At 42.2% G+C, this 25009-nt stretch overlaps 1 protein-coding gene across 1 annotated transcript in view; it reads left to right on the top strand.

The window, feature by feature from the left end:
* Window positions 1-25009, top strand: part of FAM83A (family with sequence similarity 83 member A) — a 59977-nt gene that overhangs the window by 9929 nt on the left and 25039 nt on the right. The window contains exons 2-3 of the mRNA XM_075582255.1: window positions 10150-10317; window positions 16014-16138. Coding sequence (XP_075438370.1) covers window positions 10150-10317; window positions 16014-16138 — 293 coding nt within the window. The remainder of the gene's footprint in view (window positions 1-10149; window positions 10318-16013; window positions 16139-25009) is intronic.

The following is a 25009-nucleotide window of genomic DNA, read 5'->3' as shown; positions in this document are numbered from 1 at the left end:
TCACACATCTCAATTCAAAGCCTTATAGTTGTCTTCTTCATGTGACCGTCCATATGTAGAGAGTACCCTGTGCACAGCATTACATCTATGATAAGCTTGCGTGTTAGTCTCAATCTACAGTACAATCATTCTAATGTCAGAACAACTAAGACTAAAAATATCCTAAATCCGTCCACGTCTCACGCATAAGTCCCCAAGACTGCTCCATTCCAGCGGGGCTCATCTCGAGTCCTCAAGTAACCCCCCCCACCAGGTCAGGTTTTCCGGATATCCCTGCTTCAGCACAGGTGGCTCAATCAGTGGCTCAGTCTTTGACTGAGAATTAGTAATAATTGAGCCACCTGTGCTGAAGCAGGGATACCCCGGGAACCTGACCTGTTGCTGGACCTTGATGACTGCAGTGGGCTGCTTTGGAGAGACAGTCCCACGTTACTTTTGTTACAATTCTAAAATTCTGGATTTTGCTGGAATTTAGTGAATGGATGAATGTGTTTTATGTGAAAATAAATTATTCCTCTTTTTGAACAGTTTCAGCCCTGTGGCTGTTTTGCAGCCGTTGAAGTTGGGTGCCTTTGTGCCTCTCGCAGAAAAAATTAGCGAACAACGTCTCCGTGTAATTGTCCAAAAACACCGCACCTTTCCAATTCTTAAAGAAGCAGTTGACATTATGGACAGTACTTTTAAACGACCTAAAATTAGCAGGAAGCGCTGTGCTGTATTGTATCGCTGGGCATAGTACTGTATTGTATCGCTGGGCATAGTACTGTATTGTATCGCTGGGCATAGTACTGTATTGTATCGCTGGGTATAGTACTGTATTGTATCGCTGGGCATAGTACTGTATTGTATCGCTGGGCATAGTACTGTATTGTATCGCTGGGCATAGTACTGTATTGCATCGCTGGGCATAGTACTGTATTGCATCGCTGGGCATAGTACTGTATTGTATCGCTGGGCATAGTACTGTATTGTATCGCTGGGGATAGTACTGTATTGTATCGCTGGGCATAGTACTGTATTGTATCGCTGGGCATAGTACTGTATTGTATCGCTGGGCATAGTACAGTATTGTATCGCTGGGCATAGTACTGTATTGTATCGCTGGGCATAGTACTGTATTGTATCGCTGGGCATAGTACTGTATTGTATCGCTGGGCATAGTACTGTATTGTATCGCTGGGCATAGTACTGTATTGTATCGCTGGGCATAGTACTGTATTGTATCGCTGGGCATAGTACTGTATTGTATCGCTGGGCATAGTACTGTATTGTATCGCTGGGCATAGTACTGTATTGTATCGCTGGGGATAGTACTGTATTGTATCGCTGGGGATAGTACTGTATTGCATCGCTGGACATAGTACTGTATTGTATCGTTGGGCATAGTACTGTATTGTATCGCTGGGCATAGTACTGTATTGTATCGTTGGGCATAGTACTGTATTGTATCGCTGGGCATAGTACTGTATTGCATCGCTGGGCATAGTACTGTATTGCATTGCTGGGCATAGTACTGTATTGTATCGCTGGGCATAGTACTGTATTGCATCGCTGGGGATAGTACTGTATTGTATCGTTGGGCATAGTACTGTATTGTATCGCTGGGCATAGTACTGTATTGCATCGCTGGGCATAGTACTGTATTGCATTGCTGGGCATAGTACTGTATTGTATCGCTGTGCATAGTACTGTATTGCATCGCTGGGAATATTACTGTATTGCATCGCTGGGCATAGTACTGTATTATATCTCTGGGCATAGTACTGTATTGTATCTCTGGGCATAGTACTGTATTGCATCGCTGGGCATAGTACTGTATTGCATTGCTGGGCATAGTACTGTATTGCATTGCTGGGCATAGTACTGTATTGCATTGCTGGGCATAGTACTGTATTGTATCGCTGGGCATAGTACTGTATTGCATCGCTGGGAATATTACTGTATTGCATCGCTGGGCATAGTACTGTATTATATCTCTGGGCACGTACAAATCCCTCAAAGTTTGTTCTCCTCGGGCAGAGCAATCCCTCCTAACACCAACATGCCCAGTGGCTGCAACCTATTTGAGAACATGTTTAATGAATTAAAACTGATTTACCCCCTTAAAGAAAATAACAAATAATCAAGATCATGTTTATAGTGAGTTTGTAAAGATGGTAAGCTAAATATCGTGGGCTTTGACTTATGTTCGCTGTCCTCTTTTATGTGATGTCACTGTTTGTTGAACATTTACTAAAGTCTTCAGGCTTTAAAAACACGGAACAACACTAGTGGAGAAAACATTGCCATTTTCCCCAAACAGAGAGGAATTCCCATTTTCTTTGATAAATCTGGTACAGTTCCTTTGTGCTGTCTTTGTCCCAGTTTTGCAGGCAGCAGGCGACCCCTTTTCTTACTTGTGCTCTCGCCAACAGTGGGCAAGCAATGGACGGGAAAATATCTGACAGACCAGCATTCTGCACTTTAGGCTCACCCCTGAAAGAAAAACAGTTGTAATTTCCTAAGAAACCAAACAACGATGATGGCGTTTTTTTCCGTAAACCATATACAAGGTTACGCTGTTCACAATATGGGTATTTTGAGAACAAAGTGTTACCTTTGAAATTAACCTCAACATATAGACGTGGACCTGGCTTGACATGCAGGCCTGCCCCCTGGGTCCAGAACCAAGGACTTTCTACATCAGCAGTTACCAACTCCTGTCCTCAAGGGCCACTGGCAGGTCAGTTTTTCAGGATATCCCAGCTTCAGCACAGATGACTCAGTCAATGACTGAGCCACATGTGCTGAAGCAAGGATATACTTAACACCTGACGTGTTGTTGGACTGGAGTTGACCACCCCTGCTCTACATTGATCATGCTAGATGATGCTCTGATACTGCATATAAGGTGATAGTGAGAAACACACTGAGCAAAACACCAAGAAGAAAACCCATCTAATCAGCCTTCCTCTAAGCATCTCACTGGTTTCTAATGTAGTATTCAGTTTAGTTCTGCGCAGCATATTCCTGCAGTTGGTTCCCATGCAGGCCAGCTTTGGGAATGGAGATGTTTGTAAACTTGCTGCAGTTGTTCCCTTTACATTGAAATGGAAGGGGCAGTAAATCCAGGCTTTCAAATGACCCATTCTAATCTCAAATCCCGGCACAGGTTGGCAGATTACGGTGACCATATATCAGGTAATAATACTAATAACTAGTAAATGGGTGAATCCGCCCAAATCCGGTTTCCCGGATTATCGCTGTTGTTACCGCCAAAATCCGTTTCGCGGGGTAAAATCTGCCAGTGGATTGGGAACGGTTTCCATCCGCACGGATTCAGCACAAAAACGCCGTTGGATACAACCCGTGGACAGATTTGCAGATCCAATCCGCGGTTTCAGACCTCCGTGGGCGGATTCTTAAGAATAGGATGGCTGAAACCGCGGATTCTAAAAAAAAACAAAAAACGTCAGCGGGTTCGGAATCCGCGGCACGTATCGGTAATAATAATAAAATCCGCAAAACGCGAATCGCCCTTTTTGACATTGATTGGCTGAAATCTGCAGATCAAAGAAACTGTCCGATCAGCGGCGGATCAAAATCCGCCCCCCCAAAAATTACCAATCTACTAATAACCCTATGGCCATGATGACTTTCTATGATGTCCAATACTGTTGAACTATTACCATTACCTGTAGTTATAATCAGGAGGTAGGTCTTTCCGCAGAGTAAAAGTCTGGGTAGGGCTAGAGTGAACTAGGGGCTCGGGCAGCGGGGAGCTGGCATCTATTAGTATTGTCCACATTTCTATTTTTGTTTATGGGGTTTTTTTTATGATAAGAAAAGCTGGAAGTTTTTAAGTGCAGGTTCAGTATCACTTTTTATAGGAGCAGGTTCATTTTCAGGAGTAAGATCCAGAGCATAGCGTGTTTCTGCACTAAAAAAATATATATTTCCCTTAAACGTAGCTGCTGATATCCAATAGCCCCAAATACGATGAGCTTGGGAGTGTTGGGCAAAGATTGCATTTGCATTTAAATTTATTTATTTATTTATAAAATATTTTACCAGGACGTAATACATTGAGAGTTACCTCTCGTTTTCAAGTATGTCCTGGGCACTGAGTTAAGACAAATAATACATGGTTACAAATACAGTTACATAAATGAACAGGGTATACATTATATACAAGACATTGCCTGCACAGTTAAAGATAATATATATAATATATATTACGGGCGTATGAAACAGTTACAGACCAGATTAAAATGTGTGACAGCCTTAGGTTTGAAAGAACTTAAGCTGGTGGTGGATGTGAGAGTCTCTGGTAGGTTGTTCCAGTTTTGGGGTGCACGGTAAGAGAAGGAGGAGCGGCCGGATACTTTGTTGAGCCATGGGACCATGAACAGTCTTTTGGAGTCTGATCTCAGGTGATAAGTGCTGCATGTGGTGGGGGGTGAGGAGCTTGTTCAGGTAGATTGTTGCTTGCCCATAAAGAATTTAAAGGCAAGACAGGAAAGGTGAACTTTGCGCCTAGACTCGAGTGATGACCAATCTAGTTCTTTGAGCATTTTGCAGTGATTTGTGTTGTAGTTGCATTGGAGAACAAAACGACAAATTGAATTGTAGAGTGTGTCAAGTTTGCTAAGGTGGGTTTGAGGTGCCGAGCCGTATACTATGTCTCCATAGTCAATAATTGGAGAAATATTTTGCGTTGTCGGTTCAAGATTTTGGGGAAGTCGCACAACAAACCTGAGTGAGACAGCCTTTCATGGACTGAGACTCCCTTATATTTATATAGCCATTGCTATATTACTAAGACACACTGCACGTCCTGCCTATTAAGTAAAGAAGTAGCTCTAATGAACCACATAGCAATGAATTGATTATGTAGACATGGGAACATGTTTACTAAGTGCTGCTTTGCCACTGCACCTAAAGGAGCTGTAAGGTGACTTCTGGCAACATAGAGATGCACACGGAAATATCCTCTCCTTGCATCAGTTTTTTTATTCAAAAGTTACCTTCACAAGCCCCTAAATTCTGTGTAAATTGTCATTTTCATTAACGCACATTACATTGTCTTTAAGATCCTGACTTGTACAAAGTTGCATTTAGTGCTTTCTGACAGTATTTTCACTCCGCAACATGGTCTCACACTCAACCCTGTTCAATATACTGCAAACGCGTCTTCCCTGGGCTGGAGGAGCAGTCAGCTCCTTTATAATAACAATATACTGTAAACGCGTCTTCCCTGGGCTGGAGGAGCAGTCAGCTCCTTTATAATAACAATATACTGTAAACGCGTCTTCCCTGGGCTGGAGGAGCAGTCAGCTCCTTTATAATAACAATATACTGTAAACGCGTCTTCCCCGGGCTGGAGGAGCAGTCAGCTCCTTTATAATAACAATATACTGTAAACGCGTCTTCCCCGGGCTGGAGGAGCATTCAGCTCCTTTATAATAACAATGTACGGAATAGGGGCTTTTTATTTGTCTCTTTTATGCAACACTAGGGCAATACCAGTACAAAACTGATATATTAAAGAGAAACATATTCCTTTGCCATATGAGATGTTTATCTGCATATTGTGGTTGCTCTAAAAATGTGTTGTTTTTTTGTTGTTGCAGGGAGTGATGTTCCCATCATTCTGCAATAAACAAATTGAAAATAAATCATAATTACATGTGAAAAGACACTTGCTTGTTTATCTGCCCTTTCTTTTGGAGGACACGAAAGCACACGCCTTCCTGCCAAACAGCCACGTGTGTGGCTCGCCCACATTTATACATGCTCTAATTAAAGGGTATTGTCTTGTACAGTGGGGCACAAGTTCAGGGACCTCGCCTCAGCCCAGAGCGGGTTCTCGCTATCTTTCTTAGTCAATTAGTGAGCGTGCATTAATTTCCAATTAATAACACTAATAATGAAAACCATGATTACGAATTCAGAAAACAGGGAGGGTAGCACAGAGAACATGTCAATAGTGATGAGAACAATTTTGCAATGCAAATATTTTGCAGCTTTTTGTCAGGTGGAAATGGGTAGAAGTGCCTGGGCCCAATGTGCCCTGCCATTGCCCTAATATGTATTTGCATTAATGAGATGTGGCAGGATTACCACCTCTTGCAATACATGGATAGTCATTATTTCTCAGCGATGAAGATCGTGACGGATGACGCCGTGGAAAATATGTTCACATAATAGCCCGTCGTGCACACAACAGTTGTAGAGCTTCCTGCATTGGAAGACCGTACACACTAACAGGAGTTAGGGAGTATATAGAGAAACAAAGTGGCAAACGGTATAAGGGGGTTATTTCATGGTTCTGGGATGATGGGAAGAAAAGATCTGTGCGTTAAGGCAATGATATGTGTGAACTAACACATTGGTTGCCCGATTTTAAAGGAGAAATCCGTGCAATATCCTACATGTGTGTTTTTATTTTTAATAAATCCTTTCTGTAGTATTAGATAACAATTACTACCTTTTTTTAAATTCAACTCTTCATGCCATTTTTAATGAGTCTTAATATACTGAGTATCCTTTCATTTCTATAGTCGGCTTTAGCACGCGTCGCCAGGAACGCAAGGCCTTTTTTTTTTTTAGCATGTTCTTATATAGCGCTGCTAGTTTTACGCAGCGCTTTACAGAGACATTTTTGCAGGCACAGGTCCCTGCCCCGTGGAGCTTACAATCTATTTTTTGGTTTCTGAGGCACAGGGAGATAAAGTGACTTGCCCAAGGTCACAAGGATCCTACACCAGGAATTGAACCAGGTTCCCCTGCTGCAAACTCACTGCTAGGTATTGTCTTTACTCACTGAGCCGCTCCTTCTTTGCAACACTTTTGTTGTTTGTGATAATTTATTTCCAATATTCCCAGCCGTTTGAGCTGCAAACTGTAACAATAGTCAATGTTACCTTCGTAATATCAGGATACATTGTATCTGCTGAGTTACACTGACTGAAGGATTGATTGAAGCTAAAAGGCAGCCATTTAGTGAACCCGGGGAAGCAGGATCTTTGCTGATCGATCACGGGAGAACGAGTCGATCGGCAGCTTAGGTAATTAGTTTCCAATAAAGGTAATCAAATGCGGCATATATTAAAACAAGAATATATATATTTTTTCTAAAGTGCCACGTGGATTGTTTCTTTAAGATTTGAAGGGTGCTAGTAGCCAAAGGGGTCCCAGAAAGAGTAAAATACTTTGAGGGCTGGGATCCCTTTTAATGGACCAACATATCAATCAGGCAAGATTGTCTTGTGCATAAGCTTTCCATACTGCAGGTCGCTTCATCGGATGTTTTTCATCTTGTTGAATGAAATTGCTAGCCAGGCCTGTTTCAGTCACGTCACATAAAGAAAACAAATGATGAGTTTGGAAGGAGAATTTCATACATAACATCGCATTAAAAACACTTCTCAATCGTCAATGGGTAAAATGGGATAAAGCCACTATACACACGCCTACACTTATCTTCTGTCAAGAGAAAGGGACCACGGGTTGCATCTTTTAAAGTGGTCATTTGAAAGTATTTCACGCACTTTAAAGGAAATGAAGTAATGCAGAGTAATGCAGAGTAATGCAGAGGTGTGTTACGTTGTTTGCTTAAGGATTAAGGAACATGACCGATGCGCTTTCTAGTCATTTTTTTGGTGTAAGAAATACAATACAAATGTAATGTAAACAGTGTGATGGTAAGAGGAACGGCTGACGCGCCAATACCAGTTTGTTCGCATAACTTTCCTTTCTAATACCATAAAAACACCCCAACATGCTTAAAGATGTTGGGGTTTAGGGAGTTTTTGATGTTAAATTGATGCAAGAAAACCCCAAAATATATTGTGCTTGTGTGTGTCTATGTCAGGGGTGGACATCTCCAGTCCTCAAGGGCCACCAACAGGTCAGGTTTTCAGACTATCCCTGCTTCAACACAGGTGGCTCATTCATGGGCTCAGTCTTTAAATGAGCCACCTGTGCTGAAGCAGGGATAGCCTGAAAACCTGATCTGTTGGTGGCCCTTGGGGACTGGAGTTGCCCACCCCTGTTCTATGTACTATTTTTGTTTTTGTTTTAATGTGCACCATAAGTGGAAAAAGTCTTTTTGTCAAGTATATTGTGTGATGCCCGAATGTAAATGGTACAGTATGCACTGAAACAATTCGTATCTGTGCGCCAAATAATTAGCTGACACTGCACCAAAGTCCTACGCCAAGTTGAACCTGCAAATCCTAAAGAGTATGTTTATACTGTTAGCAACTTAAAACACTTCTAATTCTGCGTGGTGTGTCAATGATGCATTGTTGTAAAACCGTACGGATGTTTCATTCTAAATGTTAACAAAATATATTATTTCCACAGTATGGTTATTATAAAATATAGCATGCGAATGTTTGATATGCACTAATAGTCAAGCAATAAAAATATTAATAATTCTGTTTTAATCAAATTGTATCAATAAGGTATCCAACCCGACGCAATGCATGAACCATAATGTCATACTGTACATCCTATGTAAGAAGACCCTAAACTGACTTCATACATACCACGCAAAATGTATTAGGATTTGTACTTGTAAAAACGAGTGTAGAACCTGTCAGTATATTGGCCCCATAGTGTAAGGAGCCAGGCCTCCTAGTTATTAAAGCTGCAGTTCAGTCAATATCCTGCGTGTGTGTTTTTGTTAATAAATCAGTTCTGTAGTAAGAAAAAATACTTTTAGCATTTTCTGTTTTTAAAAAAACAACTTTGAAAGACCAATTTTCTTGTATTCTATTTTAACAGCCATTTGCTAAGGCACTGCCCCTTCATGTCCTGTCACGAGCCCTGGCACACCCCTTTGTCAGCCCTGCCCTCCCTCTAGCACATGTCAGTGCAGGAGTGCTCACGAATATTCATGAGCTTCCACTGAGAGAAAGAAGCAGAAGAAAAACAGATCCCTTCACTAATTATGTCACCAAATTTTGCCTATCAATACATGGAGAACGAATTGACCTGCAGATATACAGTTCTTTAGGTAATTAGAGATTGCACACATGAAACTATTGAAGTAAAAAAAAAAAAAAAAAAATAAGACTGAACTGCAGCTTTAAGTATGTAGCTCTCCTGCATTCAGAGACCTGCAATTTCTCAGCCATGCGTTGCAGACCCCTCTGGTAGCGACAGTGTTAATGATCTAGTGGGTCTTCCAGTGAAGGTCTGCAGCAGTTCTATACTGGCAAATCCTTCCCTGAGAAAGACATGTACAGTATGTGTTCTTATGTATCATAGTCTCCCAGCTGCAGAACTGGGGCAAAGAAGTAGCCCCAGATTTGGCAAAGAAAACAAACTCCTTCCTTTTTTGCACCACATTTTGCCACAGTTTTGCCACCGGGAGACTTTGATACAACACCCTTATTTTTTTAATAGCGTGGGCATATGCCCTTTTTCATGATGGTTGTCAGACTGCTTCCTGTTTGCGCCCATTTTGCTCATTCCCGGATAGACGAAGGTCGGGGAAAAATAGCTCATTAACTGTTGGGTCTTCCAGTATAAGACTAAGGGCTGTTCTTTAGAGTGTGCGGCCGTGCGCGCGCGCTCCTGTGCGAACGCGCGTGTACGTGCCGCACGCTTTTTGTGTGTATGCTGAGCTGTGAGCTGTGAGAAGGTACTGTGTGTTTATGTGTGTTTGTGTGTATGTATATATATGTGTGTATGTATGTGTCATTTATTATTTATTAAAAAAAACCACTGGTAAAAATAAAATATTTATTAACATTGTACATACATACACATATATACAAACATACACATGCATGCATATACACACACACACACACACACACACACACACACACACACACATTTCAGCGCGAAAAGATTATTTTCCTCGTCTTCCCCGCTGTCGGCCGGATGCACGCTCACTGCCGTGCGCGCGCGGCCCTTGTATAGAAGGGCTGACTAACCTCCGCTAATTATAAGGGCTGTGTGCGCACACGGCGTGGTGCACGCGGCCGCTATGTAACAGCACTAAACCGGTCCTTCGCGTGGATACCGTTTGGTTAAAATAAAAAAGCAGCCGTTCATGTCGCTGCTTTGACCACACTTTGACCACTGAGTTGATCCCATAAAGGACATTGAATGGGATAAGTACTAAAATGTGCTATTGTCGTTTCTTTTCAGGTTCTGGCCATAATGATGGACGAGTTCACAGATGCTGAAATATTCTGCGATGTGCTGGAAGCAGCTAATAAAAGGAACATATTTGTCTACTTGTTGCTTGATATAAGCAAAATAAATTTGTTCACTCAGATGTGTGAAAAACTGCAGGTCAAAGACATTCATCTTAAGGTGCGTACAGTAAAACATTGTGTCGTTTACCACTTCCCCGGAGAACTGTATGGAAACAGATTGACACCTATTTCTATAATATGCATAATAACTTGTTGTGTTTTCATGTTTTATATATATATATATATGTTATGGTGGGTAAAAAAAGTGACAAAACCCTCCACAGTAAAGCATAAAGCAACTGTAAATATTTCTGTATGTTCATTTGCATGTCTTAGACAGGTCTGCAACCCTGTCTTTCCCCATTGTCACCCAGCATACAGCACTTCCACTGCAGCAAGGGATTCTGGGAAATGACATGCAAATGAGCACTCAGTGCCACCTTTTGTCTCAAGCTCGTATTACACAAGCCAATCCTCAAGCCAATGCATGCTGTTTTAAACCCAGCTTTTAGACAGAGGCTGGGATGAGATGCAAAGCCATTAAACCCACTCACAGACATGTTTCAACCTTGATACCCATCTATATATATATATCACCACTTTTCTCCTAATACATACTGTATGCGACTATATGACTTCACGCCCCAGGCTAACGTAGGTGTCTGTGTCATGATACATTAACCATATAGGGGCTTTAAAAAAAAAAAACTATAAAGTCTTCACTTTGAGCATTTTTTTAATATCATGTCAAAAATAGGCAGAACATTCTCATAAAGGCGCATTCATATATAATCAAAAAGAATCCAGTACATCAGGGGTGCGCAAACTGGGGAGTGCGAGAGTTTCGGGGGGGGGGGGGGCGCAGTGGTTACAGAGGCCTGGCGCTCTTCTCCAAGCCATTTAAATTAAATGCTGGGGAGCGCACGCAAGGCCTCTGTAACTTCCCTTACCGGGTCACTGGTGGCTACCAGCGACGTGTCGCCACGGTAACGCGGGATCACATGACGTGGCGTCGTGACATCAAAAGACGCCGGGCACCGGGAAAGGGGCGCGAGCAGGGGGGGGGGGAAAGCTGGCAGGGGGGCGCAGATTGAAAAGTTTGCCCACTCCTGTAAATAGATTAAACAATAAAACTGATGATTAAAAAACAAACAAAAAAAACAACAGGTACAGTAAGTCTAAATATTAAAAATGTATATTGTGAGTGTCTATCATTCACCGGCACCTTTGGTTGAGTTTGACGTCTTTCTCATATCATGCATACGTATGTAGCAGCCGGTATTGCGCCCACGTTACAGCGGGAAACACAATGCGCCTGAGGCAGCAGACGCCGATTAATAACGTTAAACGTGTGCGAAAAGGGGCAGGGCTAGCGCGTCATTGCACGTGATGGCACGCGACAGCCGCTGTACTCATGTCTGCTACATCTGTAAATCCATTTATATTACTGCTGAGGTAGAGCAAGCAATGAACCCCCATCCCATTCAGTAGCAACAGTGTATATAACAATGATGGGACATCATTGGGGAGGAAGCCTGCCGGATGCTGGCCAAATCTTGAAAAATGGCACAAAGTGCCAAACATCAAACAGGAAAAATGGCAGGAAAATTTAAATTGTGCTGGTGTATTCCCACTGCAATTTACTGAGGCCTTTTTGGCGTGTGCTGAAAAAGCCGTTTGTGATGCTTAGTAGAGAGGCCCTCAATTTTCTGGATTGCAGTGCTGGATTGCAGTGCTGGATTGCAGTGCTGGATTGCAGTGCTGGATTGCAGTGCTGGATTGCAGTGCTTGATGTAGTGCTGGATTTCAGTGCTTTATATAGTGCTGGATTTCAGTGCTTTATATAGTGCTGGATTGCAGTGCTTGATATAGTGCTGGATTGCAGTGCTTGTTATAGTGCTGGATTGCAGTGCTTGTTATAGTGCTGGATTGCAGTGCTTGATATAGTGCTGGGTTGCAGTGCTTGTTACAGTGCTGGATTGCAGTGCTTGATATAGTGCTGGGTTGCAGTGCTTGTTACAGTGCTGGATTGCAGTGCTTGATATAGTGCTGGATTGCAGTGCTTGATATAGTGCTGGATTGCAGTGCTTGATATAGTGCTGGATTGCAGTGCTTGTTATAGTGCTGGATTGCAGTGCTTGTTATAGTGCTGGATTGCAGTGCTTGATATAGTGCTGGGTTGCAGTGCTTGTTACAGTGCTGGATTGCAGTGCTTGATATAGTGCTGGGTTGCAGTGCTTGTTACAGTGCTGGATTGCAGTGCTTGATATAGTGCTGGATTGCAGTGCTTGATATAGTGCTGGATTGCAGTGCTTGATATAGTGCTGGATTGCAGTGCTTGATATAGTGCTGGATTGCAGTGCTTGACATACTGCAGTGCTTGATATAGTGCTTTATTGCATTGCTTGATATACTGCAGTGCTTGATATAGTGCTGGATTGCAGTGTTTGTTAAAGTGCTGGATTACAGTGCTTGATATACTGCAGTGCTTGATATAGTGCTTTATTGCATTGCTTGATATACTGAGCTGCAGTGCTTGATATACTGCATTGCTTGATATACTGCAGTGCTTGATATAGTGCTTTATTGCAGTGCTTGATATACTGTGCTGCAGTGCTTGATATAGTGCTGTTCTGTAGTGTTTGTTATAGTGCTGGATTGCAGTGCTTGATATACTGCAGTGCTTGATACAGTGTTGGTTTGCAGTGATTGATATACTGCAGTGTTTGATACAGTCCTGGATAGCAGTGATTGATATACTGCAGTGTTTGATATAGTGCTGGTTTGCAGTGCTTGAGTACATGTTAATCTGAAGAAGGGATGCCCCCAAAACGTTGTGCATGATGATCTCAGAGCCTGCAAGTCAAACCAAACCTTTTAACATACCCGTAAATGAACACAGATAACATTCTGTAAATTAAAGCTGCAGTTCAGGCAATATCCTGCATGTGTGTTTTTTTTTAATAAATCAGTTCTGTAGTAAGAAAAAATACTTTTAGCATTTTCTGTTTTAAAAAAAACAACTTTGAAAGACCAATTTTCTTATATTCTATTTTAACAACCATTTGCTAAGGCACTGCCCCTTCATGTCCTGTCACAAGCCCTGGCACACCCCTTTGTCAGCCCTGCCCTCCCTCTAGCACATGTCAGTGCAGGAGTGCTCATGAATATTCATGAGCTTCCACTGAGTGACATAAGCAGAAGAAAAACATATGCCAGCTCTAATGATGTCACCAAATTTCGCCGATCAATACATGGAGGACGAATTGACCTGCAGCTATACAGTTCTTTAGGTAATTAGAGATTGCACACATGAAACTATTGAAATAAAAAAAAAATTAAAAAAAAAAAAAAGACTGAACTGCAGCTTTAAACGGCCGAGGCTTTTTATTAAATGCCATTATAGACAGGTGCTAGCCCAACCGATAGAGGCCAACAGCACTCAAACCATGGCCCGCAACCCCAAGCCAAGGATCGCATAGCCCCGGCCACTCAGGTGACCCATCAGTGAGAATGGGCCTCAGGTACCACCAGCACAATGGGCCCTGCCCACTCGCCACTAATTGCCACCACTAGGCATTAGCATACTATAGAGCCCCTTCTGGCAAGGTCACCCAGCACTTACCCCCCCAACCAGCTGCCACAGCAGAGACAACAAGCCCCAACATACACATATAGAAACTGAATCCAACTGTAACATAGCTTATTCTCTATCATAATAATCTTTTTTTTGCTTGAGTAACATGTGATCACATCTCGCGTTCCTTTATTACATATATATAAACTATATAATATACATTTTTTTTAACATAACAATAATCTTAACATTATCAACAAGGAGAGGGAGGGCGGGGGAACAGAGGAGGGGCAGCTTTGAGGTGCGGTATGGCTCCTTCCCACCCAACTTTCAGATGCTACCTCACACAAGCCCCACCCCACCACACGTGCCAATCCCCTGAGCCTACCAGACCAAGAGAGGGGAAGAGGCCATGAGGGGGAGGAGCCTAGCCCCTCCGGTCATGTCTCCCCCACTTAGGCTTAGGGCTGAAGGGCGCTCTTTATGTCTGCATCATTCAAAAAGACATGAAATGTCTACTTGACTTGAGTTTCCGAGTGCCGCAGGATACTGTTCCCTATTTGAATAACTCTGATTGCCAGTGGTGTGAGGCTCACTTGTGAGGTGACTTCATTTTATTATGTACCATTTATGATTTAAAGCAAAATACATATTCTTTCTGTTTCCTGCGGGACATATTTATTGTTGCATATGCAGTGGTCTAAGTGGTTTGTAAAAGTAGCTGCAGTATGACTGATATGTAACAAGCATTGAGGCAAAGCTCTGCGACGTATTATAAACATATTTATCCACTATACTATTAAAAGGAACCTGGGTGTAGTCTCTGTTAAATACATTCCCTTTTTATTTAGAATGAAAGTGGAACAGTTAGTATGGAAATAAGAGAGTACTAGTACTCTAGGTTTGTAAACTAATCACATATCATTCAATACATTTTAACCGCTGTGCATAGGAATTCATATAATGAGTATGATATCTATCCAGTTTAAGTTATCTATCCAGTTTAAGTTCTTTCAAATCTAAGGCTGTCTCACACTTTAATCTGGTCTGTAACTGTTTCATACGCTCATAATATATATTTTCTTTAACTATGCGCGCAATGTCTTGTATATAATGTATACCCTGTTCATTTATGTAACTGTATTTGTAACCATGTATTATTTGTTTTACTCTGTGCCCAGGACATACTTGAAAACGAGAGGTAACTCTCAATGTATTACTTCCTGGTAAAATATTTTATAAATAAATAAATAAATCTATGTTATTATATATGCACATAAATATGTAGATTACACAATCAGTGGCTCAAATCCTATTATATGGTCAGTATAATGCACTTGTGATCAAGGATGGGCTTGGTCTCTATTGCTTTAAAAAAAGACCACATACGTCCTAGCTGAATCAGTTGTCAGACATTGTGGCCACAGTGGAAATACCAACATAATATACAGTAGGACAATGATTATATATATACATATATATATATATTGTCAGCATTTCTTGTAATGTGTCTTTCATTCCCTAGCACCATTTAGGCAGTTTGGGGTGAGGTAACACTGTCTTCTTAAAAATAAAAAATACTTTAATAGGATTTCAAGAAACAATACCCCTTACCACTTCTACATCTTCTCATTACAATTGACAAAGAAGGCCATTCTTTGTCCCATGGCTGTCTCAAGTATGAAATAATACAGCTTACTTTGTAATATATGCTATTTTAAAGGATGGTTGATTCTATTTGGACTGTTGCTGGTTTTAGCCATCTTGGATGATCAGGCCACTAAGGTTAGCGTGACGCGTTCCACTTAGTGATCGAGAAGTAGAGATGTATCTGACAGTCGGGATTTTCTATCCCAGATCAGCTGTGACATTGGACTGATGGCAATCAGCTTTAATTTTTATAATGATAACCACCCTAAGACTGGGTGCTCCCCTTTTTCAAACAAACAAAAAATAACTAGGCCATGGTTTTTTAGATTTGACACGCAAGTAAATGAAGGATTGTTAAATAATCGTTCAGATAGCTGTCATTACAAGACACAGGTTATTCATTAATCTACAATAATGCCAATTGGGCAGAAGTTTGCATAGAAACTCCCTTTGGAATCAATGGGGTTTCCATGCTATAATGCTCTGATCGGGACGCTACCACAGTTAAATGAATAACCCCCAACGTTTTAAATGTAGACCCTTACATAATTTTTTCAATGCAGTTTTTTTTTTGCTTTTTTTGGCAGAATATTTCCATCCGGAGTGTTACTGGAGACGTTTACTGTGCAAAATCCGGCAAGAAGTTCTCAGGTCAAATCCATGAAAAATTCATTATATCTGACTGGAGGTGTGTCCTGTCTGGATCATACAGGTGAGTTCATTGTCACATATTGCTTCTTGTAGCCCCTCACCTGCTCACTGACGACCTCCAAAGAGACGTGTCATACAGTATGCTACAAGATCAACGTCAAAGTGAACCAGTACATCTTGTTAACAGTTAACTCAGAAGTAGATGACATTGATAATAAGAAAATGAATTTATTTGTCGTCTGTTTTGGTCTGAGCGTATTTTATGCGTGGGAAACAAAGGGACTGATATTAACTTCACATTTTGGGTTTTATACAGTAAAATAACGTTATTATACTTTATTTATTATATATTTTTATGTGGGAATCACTGTTATGGTACATTTCTTATTACTTTGTATACAGGATGTAGAATATGATCCTTTATATATAATATGTAGACCAGGGGAGCACAAACTTTTGCTGCTGTACCCCCCTGCCTTGGCTGCACCGGTGCTTGCGCCCTCCCCCCTCTCCCCTCTGTCTTGGAGCTGCGTCAAATGACACAGCGGGATCATGTGATGTCATGTGACATCATTTGATGCGTGTGACATCACGTCACATTACCCCACGGCGCCATTTGATGCCGCGTTGCCATGGTGATGCGTTACACTGCTGTCTGAATCGCGGTAAGTTGGGAGTTGCAGACACCTCACGCGATCCCCCAGCATTTAATGTAAATGCCTTGGGGACCTCTGCAACTGCCGCGCCCCCCCCCCCCCACCACCCCTGAAAAATCTCCTACCCCCCCTGGGGGGCGCGCCCCCCAGTTTGCGCACCACTGATGTAGACTATGATGCTTATATGATGCAAACATACAGTAAGACAAAAAAACAACAAAGCATTAGCAGCTGAACTGTAGAAAAGTTACAATGATTGTGACAATTCTAAGGCTGGATCCGGTGATTGTAGGGGCAGCATTAGGTCTACTCCTTATTCCCCCCCTAGTTCCTTGCCATTCAGTGTCCTCCACCCTGCTCTCCTCCATTTCAACTAATCTCCAAGCTAGGATGAACCTTCTTCCAGGGGAGGACAATAGAAAGCTGCAACATCATTGCAACATCATCCTGGGCTGAGCTTGCAACTTTCTATTAGTGACAATATTTGTACTTTTGTTTCGTGTCAAAACAAGCACAAAAAATGACAAGTATCCCTTGAGCCAGGTGGGATTGCTGCTTTAACAATAATAAATAATGTGGTTGATTAACCCAATGAATCTGAATGGGTGGGGTAGATACATACTGCACGTTTGTGCTACATTGCAAATAGCTTTAAAAATATGCTCCAACTTTTCAATACTAGAGGAATGTTTTACTTTTTGTATAAACATTCGCAAAGCAAACAGTGCCAGCTCTGTACATTTTCACTGCTCTCTGGTGCAGCAACACATTACGGGATGGGTTAATGCAGGGGGTGCTCAAGCCCTCCCCCCAACAGGACAGGTTTTCAGGATATCCGTGCTTCAGCACAGATGGCTCAATCAGTCCCTGCTTGAGCACAGATGGCACAATCAGTCCCTGCTGCAGCACAGGTGGCTCAATTAGTCCCTGCTTCAGCACAGGGGGCTCAATTAGTCCTGCTTCAGTCTTTGACTGAGCCTCTGATTGAGCCACCTGTGCTGAAGCTGGTATTTCCTGAAAACCTGACCTGTTGGGGGGGCTTGAGGACTGGAGTTCAGCTCCCCTGAGTTAATGCATAGAATAGTTATCGAACAACTTTGGAGAACCTTCATTTTGGTTCTGTAAGGGATAACGCAACACAAGAAAGAGAACTATGAGAACAATTAAACCTATGTCCTGAAGAATAAACTTTAATGGATATAATTATTATTATTAATAATAATTATAATTGTAGGTGCAACATTAGTATGTGCAGTCGGAACTGACTTGTTGGTGTAGACACATTAGTAGAGAGTCTGGTCAGAACAGACTGTGCCCACCAATGATATATGCCAAGGTAAGTGAATGGTGTCAGCCAATCAGGAACTGTTTTGCTGGTGACAGTAGACACATTAAGGGCCTCATGCACTAAAGGTTCATTAAAAAAATCGCTGTTTTTGTGAGCGTTACTACCACGGTATTCAGAAAGCCTTGATTACCTTTGATAGTACAATTCACAAAACGGGCGAGTTGCCGGCGGTGTGATGATCGCCTCTCAGAATAGGCCTAACCCAGCGATTCCTTTTTGCTGCAGAGAGAGCTGCTCAGAGAGAGCCGCCTCTCCCAGCACAAATCTCGCCCGAAATGAATGGTTTTTTTAATATGCATTTTACTACTAGTGTAGATGAGCAGGGGATCACCTGAGCAGAACCGCGTTGATTTCAGGTCCGGGGACCCCCTGCTTCCCGAGATACAGGCCCCGTTATGGGGTGCCGATATCTCCTATGCATTTGTTTCCCACGGTCACGTGACGCGGGACATTTACATGCAGAGGAGATAACGGCACCCTATAACGGGGCCTGTATCTCGGGAAGCAGGGGGTCCCCGGACCTGAAATCAATGTGGTTCTGCTCCGGAGACCCCCTGCTACAATACACTAGTAAGAAAAACATAATTAAAATTTTTAACAGATTCGTTACCGTAGCGGCTATCTGCTACGGTAATGAACCTCCTTTAATGTAATTGTTATTAATAGTGTGCAGGAGCAGGGGGTCTCCTGAGCTGAGCCTCAGCGACCCCCTGCTTCCCGAGTTACAGGCCATGGTATGGGGTATCGGTGCCAGTCTCGGCGCCATTTTTAAATCATCCGTGTCATGTGACCGGAGGGATTTAAATCATGAATGAGATACCGGCACCCCATATCTGTACATGTAACTCGTGAACTAGGGGGTCCCTGAGGCTGAAATCAATGCGGCTCAGCTCAGGAGACCCCCTGCTCCTGCACACTATTAATAACAATTACATTAAAGCAGCTTCATTACCTTAGCGGATAACCGCAGAGGGGGTGAGTGAAGTGGGTACTTGGCCATTCATTCACCTCCTCTGCCCCAAAAAAACATTACAATATGTTAGAATCACCAATACACAACCCACCCAGCCCCTTTGCCCCTACATGAAACCATCATTTATTTATTTTTAAAACAGGATTCATACCAGAGGCCTGCGGGGGTCCCGAGTGTGTCAGGGGACCCCAACGGGGTCCTCGGGTGGTCCCCGTGGGTGTTCGTGGGCCTCCAGGTGGTCCCCGCTGGTGTCTGGGGGCCCCACAAGGGGTCCCTGCGGATGTCTTGGATTCCCCAGGTCATCCCCACGGGTGTCTGGGGAGCCTCGAGTGGTTCCCTCGGTTGTCCGGAGGCCCTCAAGTGGTTCTCACGGGTGTCTGGGGGTCCTCGGGTAGTCCGCGTGGGTGTCTGGGGGTCCTTGGGTGGTCCCCGTGGGTGCCTGGGGGTTGGTTAGCACGAAGGTAATGAAGTTGACTGTAAATGCATTTTTATTACATGGGATTCATGCCTGGGGTCTCCGGTGCTGATATTAATGGGTATCAGCTCCGGAGACCCACAGCATCAATCCGATGCAGGAAAAAAGCATTTTTTTTCCCTAAGTCTCGTCTCGCCGCTTCTAAGCAGGTTTACAACACCTTCACGCCAACTTTTCCTCGCGTGATGATTTTGACAGAAATTCGCCATTCTAGAGCCACGATAGGCGTCGATAACCTAATCGCTGCTACTATAATTGCACAAATGTAGCAACCTGACGAAAAACAGGCTTATCGCCGCTCATTCTGCAATTTTTTATTTTTTTTTTGGAACCAAATTTTTGGGGGCGATTCAGTCTTTTTTATCGCCCACTTATCGCCGCTTTCAGAATCACTGTAGGCCTTTTGGCTCGATAAGTGACTTATGAACGCTTAGTGCATAAGCCCCTAATAGAGAGACAGTCTCTTCCCACCTATTATAGTATAGATCCCAAGGTGAAAGAACAGTGTTAACCCAACTGAAACAGACTTTTTAGTGACTGTATACACACAGGGTCTTCATATTAAGCTTGTACTGGTCATTTGGCATTAAGATACAACTAATATAGCAATGTATGTCATGTATGGGAAACTTACCTATATTATAGCATGTAGCAATTTGGGCATGTTTTTCTGCCATTGATATCCACTTTTTAGATGTCTATGACAAACATCTGCTCTGGTTGGTATTAAACTTTCATAATGAATTTTGTTGCGTGTGTCAATGAAAACCCTTGTTTTTGCTGCAAATGTTGAATAACTGAAAATTGTAAGGGCTACATTTTGATCGTGCAGCTTGCGTGATATACAGCAGGGGTGCGCAAACTGGGGGGCGTGAGATTTTTTTGGGGAGGGGTGCAGCACTTACAGAGGCCCTGCGCTCTTCCCCAAGGCGCAGGAGGATTGGTGTAGGCCCCTGTAAGGTCCCGTACCTGGGCTCAGACGGCTTCTGGCGACACGTCACCATAGCAATGTGACATCACATGATGTCATGACGTCAGAACGCTGCAGCCAAGGTAAGGACGAGGGGCGCGAGCAGGGGGGGGGGGAGAGCCAGCAGGGGGGTGCAGGGGAGAAAGATTGCTATAGAAAGATTGATTATACAGTATTTAGCTCCATGGCGTTTGAAAGTAAATCATGGAAATACAGGTAAATTATCTGAACTGGCAAGGACTTGTTTCCCATTCATTGCATTTGAATGCCAAGAATGAGTTGGTGGTAAATGTTTTCTTTTCTGCGAGGAACGAAACATGAAAACTTCAAAGACACCTCGTATTCTGAGAAGCAAAACTTTGAACTGCTAAATATCACCCAAGACAACTTTGATATCGCATGCTATCTGTGCAAAAGGAGAACATCTAATTAAGTACTTGGGTGTGTCCTGGATTCCGTAACATTATCTGTGTTGTCAAGTCCTATTAGCGCTTGGGAATGAATCTGCTGCTGGGAGTGAATCTGCTGCTGGGAGTGAATCTGCTGCTGGGAGTGAATCTGCTGTTGGGAGTGAATCTGCTGTTGGGAGTGAATCTGCTGCTGGGAGTGAATCTGCTGCTGGGAGTGAATCTGCTGCTGGGAGTGAATCTGCTGCTGGGAGTGAATCTGCTGCTGGGAGTGAATCTGCTGCTGGGAGTGAATCTGCTGCTGGGAGTGAATCTGCTGCTGGGAGTGAATCTGCTGCTGGGAGTGAATCTGCTGCTGGGAGTGAATCTGCTGCTGTTGGGAGTGAATCTGCTGTTGGGAGTGACACTTGTGCTACCTTTACGTCAGCTTTCACTAATGTCTGCAACTGGTGCGTTAGTCAATTTTATCATTCGCGTGACAGGTCATATTAGTGTTTGATAATAAAAACTATATACCGTAAGCATCTAAAAGTGAAAGAGAAAATTGACTAAAATCTTACAAAATGATCAAGAAATGAGTAGGGCTTTTGTGCATGACGTGTGAATCAAGAGACCACAAAAAAAACCCTCCCATGTGCAAGTGCCTGCGATGGCGGATGGTGAGTGGCAGTGATTCCCAACAGGGGGTTCACCACAAAAATATCTAACGGAGGATCTCAGGTAGTATAGCGGGTTCCTGAGCCGGTGTGGGGACTGCTCACTTAATAGGGCCCCAAACTGCCCTTTGAAGTGGGTGGTATAGCTGCCCATTATTACAAGAGCTCTTAAAGGTCCCTCCGCACAATGCTTTGCATCCAGAAAGACAAGGCATTGTGGGTGTGACTTTGGGTGCTCCTGCAGTAATTGACAGCTATACCATAAGTGGTCTGCACTGCACTGAGGTGCAGTTTGGGGCCTTTATTAGGTGTTCCCCCCCTCCCCGCCCCCATGAGCTGTACTGCCTGGGATCGGTCAAACAGCTTTATTAGCAATAGTCCGCTGAGTAGGCAATAATATTTATTATTTAAGGATTCGGGGTACAAATAATTTCTTGCCGGGGTGCACAATGTAAACAAGGTTGGGAACCGTTGCCCCAAAGTGTAGCCACAGACATGCCAACTCTTATTGATATTCTACGAGTCTCACTGATTTGGGGTGAGTGTCACTGAGTTTCAGCACCAGCATGAGCCTCTCTCTGTATGAAAAATATCACATTATCATCAAATACTCTTGGCATGCAAGTCTCAATATAGATGTATTCCTTAATTGCCAGCTACACCTAAAATGCTGCATTGACACTTCATTGCAAGATAAAGATGTCCAAAACATTTGTGCATATTTGCAAAATATCGCATTTTGAATATTCATAACCTGCAAGAAATCCATTCAGGGCAAAAATCCCCCAAATATCAGCATGCACTGCTATTATTACTAAGCAAATTAAAACTTTCTCCTTGTATGGATCAGTGGGAGTTTTTGGGAGACTTTACAGAAATGTAGTAATTTTTGCACAATGTTCAACATAAAAAAAAAATGCAAAGCAAGATTTTGCTGAATGTCAAATAAAAAAAATCTGCTCAAACTTTTCAATTGCATACCAATGTCTTGCATTTTATATAAACCCAAAGCAAGCCGTGGCAACGTTGTACATGCTTAGTGCTATCGGGATCTATATCATCTATTGATATGGAACAGTTACAGAATAATGTATTTGCTGCCTTCTTCAATTGATTGAAGCGCATAACCTCGAGCTGTGCATGTACAGAACTACTACTTTGGAGAACTTGTATCTTTGTTAAGTAAGGGATACCATCAGATATTATGAGATACCCATGAGAATGCTAAAATGTGCGCCCTGAAGAAAAAGTTTTAATGGATATAATAGTAGGTGCAAAATATGTATATACACGTCAAATTATTTCGCACACGAGAGCTATATAATTTCCCTCATAATAGATTCGTATTTATCATCAATCGAAAAGCCTGGGGTAAATATTTGCCTGTTTAGTACAAGTTTTTATTAGGCGTATTGAGAAACTGCTTTACCTGGAAAGTGTAACAAGCACTTAGAGCATTCCAAGCACATGCTGTGTATGAACTCTTGCCAACGTATTTGAAGATATCGGTGCTAGGATTTACTTTGAGAGATTGGTGTATTAAAGCGTCACTCCTGCATGGCAAAGTATATTGAAAATGCATTATAGTTGAAGCACATAACCAAGCAACTACTTCTGTGGCTAAGACATCGGGGAGACACCAGAAATAGTGTTTAGTATAGGAATGACCTGAACTAAAGCATGCTTGGGTTTATTGGGGATGCATTAGAGTAAAACCATTTAAGGGCTTATCCTATGTCAGTCAAAACAGCGCGATCGGCCTCTTTGGCTGATATAGAATAAGCCCCTTAGTGCTTTTCTTAACCTACTATATGCTGGAGAGAAATGTGAGTGCTATTTTTCTTTTTTTTAAATGTATAATTATATAAATAAGAAGTTTGGTGACATGTCTAGAGTTGTGTGCACTGATATATTATTACTGTAGTTGCATGTGTCCATATCTAGAGACAAATGCAAGTCACAGCCACTACTCTTTTGAGCGGTCCCACCTTTATATGAGAACTGAGCATTTGTTCGGAGAGTCTATCTAAGTAAGAAAAGTGATGGAGAAGGAGGAGGGGAGGGTTGTGGATTTTGTCTTGCAAATCGTCAAGTGAAGACTGGAGAAAGAACGTAATACCGTGTGTGAAGCTGTAGTATATATAATACAGTAGCACAGTTGTTTTGTATTAGCAGTCTAATAGACTGGATTATAAAAGGTATCTGGGATGGAACTGGAAGATAAGTTATCTGTTCTCCCATGAACATCACAATAAAAACAGGTACAACAAGTATATTGTACAAGTTAAAGCATTCTCTTATTACAAAACAATGATAAAATGAATAATTCATGCGATTCACAGAATTGTCCTGCTTCATGAAAGGAATTAATTGCGTACAATTAAATTACTTTATTAAAAGTATAATAGTAAACATCTTCGGCTTCAAAGGTTTGGGGCTATTTATTCATGTTTTCTAGCTACAAAACTTGGGGCAATGGAGTTCTAGGAAAATAGCACCTGATTTGTATTTCAAAGGGCTCAGTTATGGGAGCAGAAATATTTGTACTTGTTTAGTTGGTGGTAAAGGTTTGCCATAGTAGTGCACACGTCATTGGGCACATTTTGATGATGCAGCTGGTTTTTGGAACACATGCATTTGAAGATATATGGTAAAGATTAAGAAGTATGGTGTGATACCTGTCTATTTGGGTTTTACCATGTCGTGAAGGCTGGCTTTTTCGTGTACCCAAGAAAATCAATTTTTTTTTGCAATCAATTAAGCAACAGGAAAAGGTTAATAATTGCATAGAGTTGCAATGTTTGATACACCATCTAGGCAGGGGTATATCCCTAGGTTGCCCCATGGTCGGGCACCTACTATAACTTAGACAGTGGGGTGCAACTTTCCCCCTTATTATTCCCCAAATAATTTACTGGGGTTGAAATATACAGGACAGGAGAAATAGATCACCCGCTTTACTGGCCAACCACAGCATGGTGTCCAGGAATATTTGCCGTCTAAATGAGTTCTGGGGAGCAACATTCCTAGGCTTGACAGCAATTGGTAGTTGGATCATCTAACCACCAATAACCAACGAGTCTGATAAACTGATGGAGAGTGACTTATCTTTAGTGGTCTGTACTCAGGATGAATGCTAGTATTTTGCTTCTAATTTTACTGGAACCTTGCATGTTTTAGATACTTTTTGTTTAAGAGGAGATTGTTTTCAGGTCTAAAGCACGAGCTGGCATAAAGTTAGGCTGTGTTTTTACATTTGTCTAGACAACCAACATTTGATGGACTTCTAAACAGTATTGAAATGGTATGGGGCAATTTTGGATTTTACTGTGTCCTATGATATATATTTTACAGAGTGACATATCCATCTTATAAACTGATATGGAGAAAGGAATACATTTTTGAGGGCTTTGGAGATTTAAGCCTTGTCTCCTGAAACCTTCAAGG

The sequence above is a fragment of the Ascaphus truei genome, chromosome 2 (assembly GCF_040206685.1).
Source record: "Ascaphus truei isolate aAscTru1 chromosome 2, aAscTru1.hap1, whole genome shotgun sequence".
In the NCBI taxonomy this organism is placed as follows: Eukaryota; Metazoa; Chordata; class Amphibia; order Anura; family Ascaphidae; genus Ascaphus; species Ascaphus truei.
Note: the sequence above shows the minus strand (reverse complement) of the source record. Positions and strands in the feature narration are given on the sequence as shown.